At 61.9% G+C, this 12,239-nt stretch overlaps 2 protein-coding genes across 3 annotated transcripts; both read right to left on the bottom strand.

Annotated features, from left to right (window-relative positions):
* Positions 1–76: 76 nt before the first annotated feature.
* Positions 77–7,111, bottom strand: ICAM5 (intercellular adhesion molecule 5). Of its 2 annotated transcripts, XM_052680638.1 has the most exons (11): positions 7,013–7,111; positions 6,230–6,302; positions 5,634–5,909; positions 4,955–5,266; positions 4,398–4,676; positions 3,799–4,071; positions 3,175–3,417; positions 2,420–2,662; positions 1,828–2,070; positions 1,078–1,341; positions 77–846 (listed from the first exon to the last, which is right to left on the bottom strand). In XM_052680638.1, the coding sequence occupies exons 2-11, from the start codon at positions 6,285–6,287 to the stop codon at positions 629–631; spliced, it is 2,409 nt and encodes an 802-aa protein (XP_052536598.1). In that variant the 5' UTR covers positions 6,288–6,302; positions 7,013–7,111; the 3' UTR covers positions 77–628. The 2 variants fall into 2 exon arrangements, with proteins under 2 accessions (XP_052536598.1, XP_052536599.1); XM_052680639.1 differs by lacking the exon at positions 77–846 and having other exon boundaries at positions 1,172–1,337.
* A 3,109-nt stretch (positions 7,112–10,220) lies between these two features.
* On the bottom strand, positions 10,221–11,718 carry FDX2 (ferredoxin 2). The gene is made up of 4 exons (XM_052680642.1): positions 11,579–11,718; positions 11,389–11,495; positions 10,864–10,951; positions 10,221–10,686 (listed from the first exon to the last, which is right to left on the bottom strand). The coding sequence occupies exons 1-4, from the start codon at positions 11,716–11,718 to the stop codon at positions 10,530–10,532; spliced, it is 492 nt and encodes a 163-aa protein (XP_052536602.1). The 3' UTR covers positions 10,221–10,529.
* Between the last annotated feature and the right edge of the window lie 521 nt (positions 11,719–12,239).

Below are 12,239 nucleotides of genomic sequence, written 5' to 3'. Positions count from 1 at the left end.
TGGGGGGGCAGGGGCTGCTGAGTGGCACCAAGTGGGGGGTGGGGGTATGGGGAGGAGTTTGGGACCAGGCTGTTGCTCCACTTTCGTCCTTCTCAATAAAAATTTTATTTTTAATTTACATTCCTTGCCTCCTTCCCCTCCCTTCCCAATAACCTCCATAAAATGCAAAGCAAAGCAGTTAAAAAACGGCATTGGCCACAAATTGGGCTGAATCCAACACCAACCCACGGGGATGGAGCAATGACACCAGCGTTGCTCCTTGGGGACATTTGGTGACATCCAACACCATTCCTTGGAGACAGTTTGGTGACATCCAAGTCTATTCCTTGAGGACGGTTTATGTGACATCCAACACTGTTCTTTGGGGACAATATGGTGACATCCAACACTGTTAATTGAGGACATCCAACAGCACAGTGACATCCAACGCTGTTTCTTGGGCACATCCAACACCATTTCTTCGGGACATACGACGACAACCAACACAGCTTCTTGCGGACAATATGATGACAGCCACCACCACCCCCACGGGCACAGCATGGCGACCCCCACCACCATCCCTCGGTCCAGGTGTCACCACACTGTCTCCACCTCCATGTGCTCTGGGGGTCCCGGGTGCTGAGGTTCCTCAGGTGGGGGTGAGAGGGATCCCAAACAGCTCCCGTTGTCCCCCGCTGTCCCCCCGGTGCAGGCGGGAGGCCTCGGAGGAGCCCTCGGCATCACGCACGTTGTACTCTCCCTTCTTGCAGGCAGTGGTCTTCATGTAATAAATGCCCCATGCGGCCGCTGCCAGCACGGTGACAGAACCCAGCAGGGACAGGGACAGCAGCAGGGACAGCCGGCTCTCTGCGGGGACAGCGGAACCACGGTGTGGCACCGGTGGCATCAACACCGTGCCAACAACACTCATGTGACACCTCGACTGTGGCACCTTCGTGGTGACGGCACGCAGGGGAGACCGCAGCGGTGACCGTGACACCCCACTGGTGACATCCACACCCACTGGTGACATCGACACCCCACTGGTGACATCGACACCCCACTGGTGACACCACCCCTCTGTCCCCCAGGGCTCACCATCCACGCTCACCACCACGCTGCCCACGCGCCGGCCGTGCCGGTTGACAGCCATGCAGGTGTAGCGGCCGCGATTGACGGCCGCCGCGTTCTCCACCTCCACCGACCGGTTGTCGGCCCCGAAGCGCAAGTTGGGGGCAGGGGGCAGCGCCCACCCAAAGGTGGGAGTCGGGACCCCCTCAGCGCCGCACTCCACGCTGAAGCTGCCGCCGCGGCTCACGTTGGGGGACGGCAGCACGCGGAGGGTGAGGGCTGCGGGGCTGTCTGTGCGAGAGGGAAAACCCGAAAGGGCCCCTTTGAGCCCCAAAATGGCCCCTCGCTCTCCCTTCTTTTCCCTTCCAGCCTCAAGCCGTCCCCCAGAAATGGCGATCGGGGAACCCAAACCCATCGGTTTCCTTCTTTTCTGATCCTCCAAACCTCAAAGCCCCCATTTTTAAACCCCCCAAAACCCCAATTTTTACCCCCTAAATCACCAACACCTCATTTTTTACCCCCCAAAACCCCCAACCTCCAATTTTTACCCCCCTACCTCCTATTTTTATCCCTCTTATAACCCCATTTTTACCTTTCAATTCCTCCATTTCCCCCCCAAAACCCCTAACTTCCCCATCTTTACCTCCAACCCCTCATTTTTTACCCCCAGAAACCCCCAAGTCCCCCATCTTTACCCCAACTCCTCATTTTACCCCCTCCCAAAACCCCCACCCCCAAATCGCCCCCCCCATACCCTCCCCCCATCACCTCACTCACACTCCACAGTGATGGTGACGTTCTGCAGTGCCGTGCCATGCACGTTGGTGGCCTGGCATTGGTAGGTGCCGGCGTGGGCACGGGTGACATTGGCACTGCCAGGGGGGGCGTGGGGGTCTCCCAGTTTGGAGCAAGCTACACTGGGGGGGGGATTCCCACTGGCGTTGCATTCCAGCTCCGCCGCTGTGCCCTCCACCCACAGCCGCCGCGCTGGGCAGTCGGCATCGCCAATGCTGGGTTGGTCTGAGGGGAGGAAGGGGAACCATGATGGCACCGACGGCGGCACCGGCACGGTCACGGTGTTCCTGGGTGTTCATGGCATCCCTGGTTTGGTCATGGTAGGGTCAACCACATTCCCAACTTGGTAGAGCCATGGCATCTCCACTTTGGCCACAGCGTGGATGTGGCACTCCTAATACGAACATGGTGACATCCTTGGCATGGGTATGGCAATCTGGCACAAACGCAGCATCCCTGGCACGGTGACACTACTGGCACAGACACGGCATCCCTAACCCGGTCACAATGGCACCCCTGGCCCAGACACAACGGCACTCCCCGCACAAACTCAGCACCCCATCTCCCCACTCACACTCGACGGTGACGTCGACGCTGCGCCGCGCCGACCCGTGCCGGTTGGTGGCGGTGCAGACGTAACGCCCGGCGTCGCCGCGGCTGACGGTGCGGCCATCCTCATCCCCCGGGGGTCCCCCATGGCGGGCGCAGTGCGTGGTGGGCGCAGGGTCCCCATCGGCGCTGCACGGCAGCTCCCGGCGCTGCCCTTCCAGCCACGTGCGGTGCGCCGGGCAGCCGAGCTCCGACAGCGAGGGCTCATCTGGGGGTAAGGGAGGTGAGGAGGGAAGCGTGGGGTCATCGAATCGTGGGATCGGTGAGTTGTGGGATCAACAGAAGGTGGAATTGGAGACTCACGGGATCATCGAATCACTGAATCATGGGATCAGCAAATCGTGGGATCGCACAATCGCATAATTAATTAGAGACTCCCATAATCACATAATTACAGAACCACAATTTCCAGTTGGGACCTCAAGGTTCCCCCCAGTTTTACCCCCTGCCTATTTGGTACCCAAATCCCACCCAGCCAACTGTGGGATCCCCTCAGACTCCCCCCCCCACCTCAAGAGGAAGAATTTCACCCCACATCCGACCCAAATCTGCCCCTTTTAGTCCCAAACCAATCCCCCTCACCCCGTATTCCTACCTTCCCTAATAAAATATGTCCGTATTTGGCATCACCCAGACCCACAACTAACCTGAGCCCCCCCAATGCCACCACCCCATTCATCCCTAATGCCCCCCGCAGTGCCCCCCACTCGCCCCACTCACACTCCACACGGACGGTGACAACGCGGCTCCGTGTCCCCACGCTGTTGGTGGCGTTGCAGTGGTAGATCCCCGCATGGGACCGGGTGACCAGGATGGGTCCGGCGGTGCCGGGGGGGTCACCGCGGCGGGTGCAGGTGACGACAGGTGTGGGGTTACCAGCAGCCCCACAGGAGAGAGTTTCCCTTGTGCCCTCCAACCATGTGAGGGATGTGGGGCAGGAGGTAGAGTCCATCTCAGGGGGGTCTGGGGAGGAAAATGTGATGGGAGGAGGGGGGGTCGGCGGGATGGGATGGATGCAGGGTTGGATGGACACGGGAGGAGTGAGATGGGAGGAGTGGGGCGAGATGGAGATAGGATAGGATAGGATTGGGAGGGTGGGGTTGGGGTGGAAGGGGGGATGAAGGGTGAGGGGTTGGATGGAGACAGAGGTGAAAATGTATGTGGAATGGGACGGAGGCGAGGAACGGGACGGAGGCGAGGAAGGGGAATTGGCATTGAGATGAGAATGAGGACAGAATGGGGATGGCGATGGGACAGGAAGGGGACCACCCCAAACATTCCCCCTCCTCCCCACTCTCTTCCCAACTGCACATGGGGCCAACAGGGACCACGGCAGGGACTTACAGAGCACCGTCAGCCTCCCCTCGGCTTCTTTGGTCACCACATCGTCCCCCAGGGCCAGGCGGGCGCTGCACCCAAACCAGCGCCCATCGTCCTCCCGCTGGGGCACCATGCGCAGCTCCAGCGCCGGCTGGGGACCCTCAGCCAGGACCCCGCCATCGGCATCACGCAGCTGCAGCCGCACTGAGGGGGGGTCGGCAGGCGCCGAGCGGCACCAAACCGACACCGGGAGACCCGCAGGCACCGGGCTCAGCTCCAGGATGGGCGCTGGGAATCCTATGGGGTGAGAGAGGGGCTGGGGTGATCAGGGTGGGAGGGGGAGGGGTGGCTGTGGGATTTGGGGTTTTGGGGTGGAACGCACATGGGAGTGGTGGTCTGGGGGTTGCAGGTGGGAGGGGGCAGTGGTGGGTACCCCATGGGATTGGGGATGGATTTTGGAAGCCTTAAGTCATGGAATCCTTAAGGAGGGGAAAGATCTCTATGGCCGTAAGTCCAACCATCTGATCCATTTCGAGTTGCATGTTGGGGTGGGATCTCAGGGTTGGGGTCTCGGGATTTGGATCTATGGGGCTGGGATCCACGAGATTCAGTTCTGTCCATACGGTAAACGTGGATCAGCGCCCGCGCCGTCTGTTCTGCTGCGCCCACAGCGGCGGTGCAGCTGAGCTCGCGGTGCCCCACGGTGCGGGCGTTGATCTGAGCCACGGCCGTCACCGCCTCCGCTGTCGCCGTCACCTCCGTCTCCAAAGGGTCCCCATCCAGTGCCAGCACCACGCGGGTCTCCTCCGCCGGGAAGGCGCCCAGCACACGGCAGCTGCCGGCCGCTGCGGTGTCGGCTTCGAGGTGCGGCGGGGAGAACAGCTGGGGGGGATCTGGGAGGGCTGGGGCGGGGGGGAGGCATTGTGAGGGGGGCTGAGAGCCACGGGCGAGAGCATAGGGGGGTGGGGATGGAAAAGGGGATGAAATGGGGATTGGGATGGAAATGGGATTGGATGGCAATGGGGATGACATGGTGATTGTGATGGGATTAGATTGGGATTGGAATTGGATCTTGTTTGAAATTGGGATAGAGATTGGAATTAAGATTGGAATAGGGACATGGATTGGGATTGGATTAGGGACTGAATTAGAGATGAGGATCCCGTGGTGCTGCCCTCACCGTACACCGATAGCCGGATGGGCGCCGCGGCGCGGGCGAAGAGCGGCCCATGCGGGCGCAGGGAGAGCTCGGCGTGGCAGCGCACCGGCTGGCCGTGGTCGCCGGGCCCGGCGGTCAGCGTGTGGCTGACGGTGACGGCGGCGCTGCCGGGGGCGGCGGGGAAACTGTGGGTGCTGAGGGTCTCTGTGCCGTGACGCAGCGTCACCGTCAGGTTGGCCAGCGGGGCGCACTCAGCCACGTGGCACTGCAGGGTCACTGCGGCACCCACCGGCACCGCCGGCACCGCGTCCAAACGCACCCAGTCTGGCTGCTCTTATGGGGGCAGAGCAGAGCGGGGAGAGGGGGGCGTCGCAGATCCGCCTGCAGCCAATCCCAACCCTATATCCCATCCCAATCCCAACATACCATCCCAATCCTAACCCCAATCCCAACCCTATATCCCATCCTCCCCGTCCCAATCCCGGCCCCATGAGAGTGCTGGCCCAACCACATCCCCATCCAAATCCCATTCCCAACCCTATATCCCATCCCAATCCCATCCCTATCCCCACCCCAATCCCAGTCCCATCCCCATCCCCATCCCCCCCACTCCATTCCATCCTACCCCACTCCCAATCGCACCCAAAGCCAATCATGCCCCAATCCCCATCCCTCCCCAGTCCCAATCCCCCCATCTCACTGTACACGATGATGGCAGTGCTGCTGTTGGCACTGCTGTCCCCGCACCGCGCTCTGCACAGCGCCGGCTCCGGCTCCCATTCGGTGACGTTGGTGAGGACGAAGGTTCTCCAGCGGCGGCCGCCCGGCCCGGCGGTGCTGCCCAGCGCCCAGCTCAGCTCCGGTGGCACCGCGAGACCCGGGCAGAAACCGCGGCTGCAGTTGATGGGCACCGAACCGCCAAACGGAACCACGGCGACACGCGGCCACGAGCGGACCCAGAAAGTGGCTGAGGGGGCTGGCAGACCCCAAATGGGGCCTTCAGACCAATCGGAGACCACAGACCCAAATGGGATGCTGGGGTCAGGGTGAGACCCCAGAGCCAAATGGGGCAGTGAGTATAGAGGGGGACCCCAGACCCAAATGGAGCCTTCGGTCCAAAATGGGACCCTGACCCCAAAGCAGGATCCCAGACCCAAACAGACCCCCAGCAGCAAACCAGGACCTCAAATCCAGAGCAGCATTCCGTGCCCCATCAGGTCAGGGTTGTGTCCACCCCCCTACATACTAACAAATATGGGGACCCCCCCCAGATTGCCCCATCCCCATCCCCATTACCTGCGAGTGCCAGGAGGAGGGGGGGCAGCAGCTTTGCGGCCGCTTGGGGGGCAGCCATGGGGTCCCGTCAGTGCTGAGGGGGGGAGGGAGGGGATGAGGATGAGGAGGGGATGAAGGTTATGGGGATAGTGGTGAGGATGAGGAGGGAAGGAAAGCTATAGGTAGGAATAGGGGACGAGGATGAGGAAGGGATGAAGCTTCGCATGGTAATAGGGATGAGGATGGGAGTGAGGATAAGGAGGGGAGGAAGGTTGGGGATGAATGTCATGGATAGGGATGGGGGGGAGGATGAGGAGGGGATGAAGGCAATGGGCAGGAATAGGGGCAAGGATGAGGAGCGGAGGAAGGTCGGGAACGGGGTGAGGATGAGGAGGGGAGGTTGAAGGCTCACACAGCAGCTCCCCCCCTCCCCCTCCACACCCCCACGTGCGAACGCAGCGCTGTGATGTGTGGGTGTGCAAAGCGTGGGCTGCGTGCAACGCACAGGGAAGCGGCCACGCGTGGGGGGGTGAGCGTGCATGAGGGCGTGCAACGCGTGTGCACCTGGCTGTGCACTGCGTGTGTGGGCGTGCATTGCACGTGGGTGTGAGCACATTTCGCATGTGGGCGTGCATTGCACGTGGGCGCCCCCCCAACTCACCGCACCTGTACCGCCGTGACAACTGAGCAGCGGTGACAGCAGTGATGGTGACAATCCCGGTGACGGTGGCGCTGGTGGCAGCCCTGGTGATGGTGACAACTCTGGTGCCAGCAGTGATGGTGACAGCAGTGATGATGACCAACCTGGCAGCGGTGATGGCAGCAACGGTGACAATCCCAGTGATGGTGGCAGCGGTGACAGTGCTGGTGGCTGCTGGTGACACTGATGCTGACAGTGCCGGTACCACGCGGTGCCGGCGCTGCGCTGCGCTGCCGCCGTCACTTCTGGGGGGGTTGGAGGGGTGGAGTGGGGGTGGAGGGGGCGGGATCACATGGGAAAGAACGCCCCGCCCTCACCCCATAGCGACCAATGGGAAACCTCAAATCTCACCCCCTCCGTAAGCCCGCCCCCTACTCCCATAGTATCCAATGGGGACCCCCGAACTCCGCCCCGCACCCCTGCCCCATAGCCACAAACAGGACCCCCAAATCCCACCCCATAACCCCACTCCTCGGGGGCGGGGGGTCCGTTACTGCCCCCATTGTCACTCCTGGGGGGGTCCATTGCCCCCCATTATTAATCTGGGGGGGGGGGGGGAAGTCCATTCTCAGCCCCTTTCCTTGGGGGGGGGGGGGCCCCATGTGCTCCCCATTATCACTCCTGGGGGTGGGGGAGGCCCGTTCTCACTCCTGGGGGGCGTCCATATGAACTTCCCCTCCCCGAGGGGGGTCTTCAGCCCCGCACTGGGGGCACCGCGCCGCAGGCGGGGGGAGGGCGCTCCTTCTCGGGACGCTCCAACAGCGGCGACAGCGACGGCGGTACTTCCGGTACCTGGCGGGGGGGGGGGGGTAATTAAGAGCGATATTAATATTAATTAGGGTTTGTTTAATATTAAGTAGGGTGGTATTTTGTCTCCATTAGGATCATATATTGGGAGTGGGGGTTGATACGGGGGTGCCCCTCCCCCCTTCTGGTTTTATTTGGGTTTGGGGGGGGGGGGGGGGAGGGGGTTATGGCGGTGCCCCCCTTTGGGTTTTATCTGGGGGAGGATTTATGGGGTGCCCCCCTCACCGGATCCCGCAGGCGTTGCACAGCGGGGTCCCATTCTCTGCCGCTCGCCATAATGGAGTCCGTTGGGTTTTGCAGGAGGCGCAGCTTCGCGGGGGGGGCTCTAAGGGGGGGGCGGAACAAAGTAAGGGGGGGCACCGTTGGTTTATGCCCCCCCGCTTCCTCCCCCAGTTAAAGGACAACGTACCTGGAGCGGGGGGGGCACTGCGTTCGTCTTCGGAGCTGCTCCCCCCCCCCTTCCTCACCTTCGGGGGTCGGCGGTGCGCGGGGGGGCCGCGGGGGGGGCCGAAGCTGTGGAGAGAGGGGAGGATGTTGGCGGGGGGGGGGGGGTGTTAGGGGGTGGCAAAGGGGGATATTTGGAGGGGGAGACATTGGGATTGGGGAGGGCGTATGGGGTATTTGAGGGGGGGGCACATGGGGGTTATGGGGGGGACTCAAGTGGGTACTTGGGAGGGGGATTATGAGGAGCACATATGGGGGGGCACACATTAGGTTTATGGGGGGGACTAGGGGGGCACATGGGGCTATGGGAAGTTGTGGGGGAGGGGCACATGGGGGGCGGGGGACACAAGGGGACGCTGTGGGGGGGTGGGGAAAACGAGGACATTTGGGGGGGAGGGGGGGGGCATGTGGAGGTTATGGAGGGGGCATCCAAGGGTGCTGACCTGCGGTGGGCGGTGATGAGGAGCCCCCCTCCACCGTCGGCCCTGCTAGGGAGGGGGCCCAAACGAAGGCTGAAGGTGACCCCACGGAATGAGGGGTCCCGGGGGTCCGCCCCGCGCCGGGGGGTGCGCGATTTGCGGCGGGGGGGGCGGGAAGGGGAGGGGGTCCCTAAGTTGGGGGTCTTCGAGGGGGAATTAGAAAGGGTGGGGGGATCCGGGGGGGTCCTTAAACTGGGTGTCTCCAAAAGTGGGGAGGGGCCCAAAGGGGTCCCCAAAGATGAGGGGGGTCCTATAGGGGTCCCCAAAGGAATAGAGGGGCCCAAACTGGGGGTCTCCAAGAGTGGGAGGGGCTCCGTATGCAGGGGGGTCTTCAAAGGGGACTTCAAAAGGGTGCTAGGGTCCGGGGGGGTCCTCAAATTGGGGGTCTCCAAAAGTGGGGGGGGTTCTATAGGGGTCTCCAAAAGAGGGGTGGATCCTATAACTGTTCCCAAAGATTCAGGGGTCCCCAAATTGGGGGTTTCCAAAAGGGACTCCAAAAGTGGGGAGGTCCCTGAAATCGGGGGGGTCCCTAAAGGGCTTCCCAAAGGGGTCCCCAGACCGGGGGGTGTCCCCCAAGGGGTCCCCAAATCGCTATCCAAGTGAGGGGGGGTCCCCAAATCGATAGCCGGAGGGGTGCCCAAAACGATGTCCGGGGGTGTGCCCAAAAGAGGGGGGGGTCCTCAAAAGAGGGGGGGTCTCCCAACATTGGAGGCTGATGAGGCTCAGGGCATCCCCATCCCCAATGCTGGGAGGGCGTGGGGGGGTCCCGGGGGGCGCGCTGTGAAGAGAAGTGGGGGATTAGAGGCAGATCCTGGCTGCGCACCCCCCTTCCCCCCCATAATTTCCCCCGTTTTCCCTTCACATTTCCTCCGCTATTTCCCCCCACTTTTCCACATTTTCTCCTCCCCCCCCACTTTTACCCATTATTTCCTTCTCCCCCCCAATTTCCCCCCCTTCTGCCCCCATTTCCCCCCCTCATTTCTCCACTACCCCCCCAACTTTTCCCCATTATTTCCTCCCTCCCCCCCATTTCCCCACTGTTTTTCCCACCCCCCTACTTTTCCTCGTACTTTTTTCTTTCCCCCTGCTTTCCCCCCTTTTCCTCATTATTTCCCCCCCCTTTTCCTCCTTCCCTTCCACTTTTCCCCCTTATTTCCTTCCCCCCCCCCATTTCCCTGCTCCCCCCACCTGTTCCCGGTGCCCCCCCCCCTCCGCGCTCCGTTTCCGTGCGTTGTTGGATGTTCTGCGAACTCCAGCGCCGCTCCCGAACCGAACCGTTGGGGAAACCCGACGGGGATGGGAGGGAAGCGAAATCCAAACCGAACCGGGACGGAACCCAGCCGGGATGGGACCGACCCGAACCGGGACTCAAACTGGGGCTGAAGTGAGGCGAGAAGGGAACCAAACCGGAAACAGAACCGGATCACAGCGGTACCAAATCGGCCTTAAATCAGCCGCAGCTGTGAGGGGGAGGGGAGTGGGGCCCTATGGGGCAATGGGATCCATGGGGCGGGCGAGGGGAGGGGTCCTATGGGTCCCACCCCCCCCCACATCCAAAAAAAAGAAACCCAACACCATCAGCTCGGGGGGTCCCCATAACATTTTATTTAAGGGGGTGTCCCCATTCCATCCCATTATATTTCATTATATTTGGGAGGGTCCTCATCTCCATTGCTGTCAATATATTTTATTTTTTGGGAGGGGTCTCCATCCAATCCCATTATATCTGGGGGGGGGGGGGGGGGGGCTCTGCATCTTCATCACTTCTAACATACTTTATTTTAGTGGGGGGGGGCGGTGACCCCACTTCCCATTACATTTTATTTTGGGGTGGGGGTCCCCATCCCATTATATTGGGGGAGGGGGTTGTTCCGTCCCCCCCCAGCTCCTGTCAGTGCCCTTTGGGGACGTGGCCGTCGACGTAGAAGTTGCGGGTGACGCGCGGGAGAGTGAAGACAGCGCCCTCCAGCGACGGGAGGAGCGTCAGCTGGCAGCACAGCCGCGACTCCACGCGCAGCTGCGGGGCTGTATCCAGGAGGTCCTCCTCCCTAAGGTGGAGGGGGGGGGCGGGGGGGGGAAGAAATTAATTAAGTTATTAAGTGGGAAGGGACATTGGGGAGGGGGATGGGGTGGCGATGATAGGGGGGTTTGAGGGGGCACAAAAATAGGGGGAGGCTCATTTGGGGAGGGAGGTCTCAGGGAGACTTTGGGGGGGAGGGGGTTACCTCTCGCTGGGGGGGGGCAGACGCTCCAGGTGTGGGGTGCTGACGTAAACGTGGCACGTGGAGCACGCCAGGGATGCCTCACAAGCCCCTATGGGTGGAGGGGGGAAGGGGGGGGGAAACGTGAACATCCAGGACAACCCCCCCCTATTCCCAGTCCCATTCCTGATCCGGTTTCAGCCCCCCAGACCCATTCCCAGTTCTATTCCCACTCCCAATGCCACCCCTAATCCCAATCCTGCTCCCAACGCCTGGCACAATTCCTGCTTCCTCTCCCATTCCCACACCCCACAACCCCCGACAGCCCCCCCTCCCCCATACCCCTATAGGAACCCCGCACCCCCACCCCGCATCCCATAACCCCCATGGGAACCCCGTAACCCCCACCACACTCCGTATCCCCCATAGGAGCCCTACACCCCTATTCCTGCATCCTCTATAGGAACCCCGCATCCCCTACAAAAACCCCTCACCTCCAGACCCCCCCGCAACTCCCCCCATAGGAACCCCGCCCCCCCCCCCCCGTACCCTCAATAGGAACCCCGCACTCCCTGGCGAGTTGTAGCACGTTGTCCCCCACGCGGCCCCGCGCCTCCACCCTCCGCCCCGCACTGTCCACGAACACCACGTTCACCCTACGGAAAGGACATGGGGGGGGCAGTCAGCACCACTCTGGAACCCCCTCCCGCACCTCCCCGCCCCCGCCCCGCACCCACACGGCTCTTTCGGGCTCCTCCGCCGCCGCGGTCCCGCACAAACCCCGCACCGCAGCGCTGCGCAGCAACCGCCGCCACAGCGCCCCCGTGGGGGCGGCCATGTTGGGCGCCACGTGACCGAGCCGCGTGACTGAATCGTCATCAGACTGCGGCGGAAGTGGCTCAATGCTCAAACGGGGACCAAAGGGGGCGTGGCTTAAAGCTCCATAGGAACACATGGAGGAGGCGTGGCGTAGGGCGCAATGGCCAACAATTGAACGGGGATGGGGGGCCGATATACGAACTGCGGGGGGCGCACACAGCGTGGTACCTTGCAGGTGGGGGGGGCGACAACACAGGGGATCCCAGAAATGAGGGGGGACGACGACAAGGGGTTCCATGGATAATGGGGGGACACCCAGGGGTCCTAGGATGGAAGGGGGGGCACTAGACCGATCCAATAGGCAAAGTTGAGGGGGGGGGGGGGGCATTAGAAATAATGAGACCAAAGCAAAGTTGGGGGGTTGATATAAATATAGCTTTACTTTGAGAAGAGTTCATCCTTTGGGGGGGGGGGAATGGGGAGTGTGCCCCCCCCCCAGCAAAAAGAAACTCACACTGAAATGTAACGGAAATAAAACAGGAGAGGGAGAGGGGAGGGGGGGGTCGACCGGCACAATTCCT

Source organism: Tympanuchus pallidicinctus, unplaced genomic scaffold (genome assembly GCF_026119805.1).
Source record: "Tympanuchus pallidicinctus isolate F22 unplaced genomic scaffold, pur_lepc_1.0 scaffold182, whole genome shotgun sequence".
NCBI classification, from domain to species: domain Eukaryota; kingdom Metazoa; phylum Chordata; class Aves; order Galliformes; family Phasianidae; genus Tympanuchus; species Tympanuchus pallidicinctus.
The sequence above is the reverse complement of the archived record's forward strand: the minus strand, read 5'-3'. Positions and strand labels throughout refer to the sequence as shown.

Excerpts from the sequence above, each read along its gene's own strand:
- ICAM5 (XM_052680638.1), bottom strand. The coding sequence starts at position 6,287 with ATGGCTGCCCCCCAAGCGGCCGCAAAGCTGCTGCCCCCCCTCCTCCTG. Across the intron at positions 4,072-4,397 it reads GGCGCTGATCCACGTTTACC|GATTCCCAGCGCCCATCCTG; the intron begins GTATGGACAGAA and ends CTCACCCCATAG. Across the intron at positions 1,342-1,827 it reads CGTCACCATCACTGTGGAGT|ACAGCCCCGCAGCCCTCACC; the intron begins GTGAGTGAGGTG and ends CCTCTCGCACAG.
- FDX2 (XM_052680642.1), bottom strand. The coding sequence starts at position 11,718 with ATGACGATTCAGTCACGCGGCTCGGTCACGTGGCGCCCAACATGGCCG. Across the intron at positions 10,952-11,388 it reads GTGCGGGGTTCCTATTGAGG|GGGCTTGTGAGGCATCCCTG; the intron begins GTACGGGGGGGG and ends CTCCACCCATAG. Across the intron at positions 10,687-10,863 it reads CTGCCCCCCCCCAGCGAGAG|GGAGGAGGACCTCCTGGATA; the intron begins GTAACCCCCTCC and ends CCTCCACCTTAG.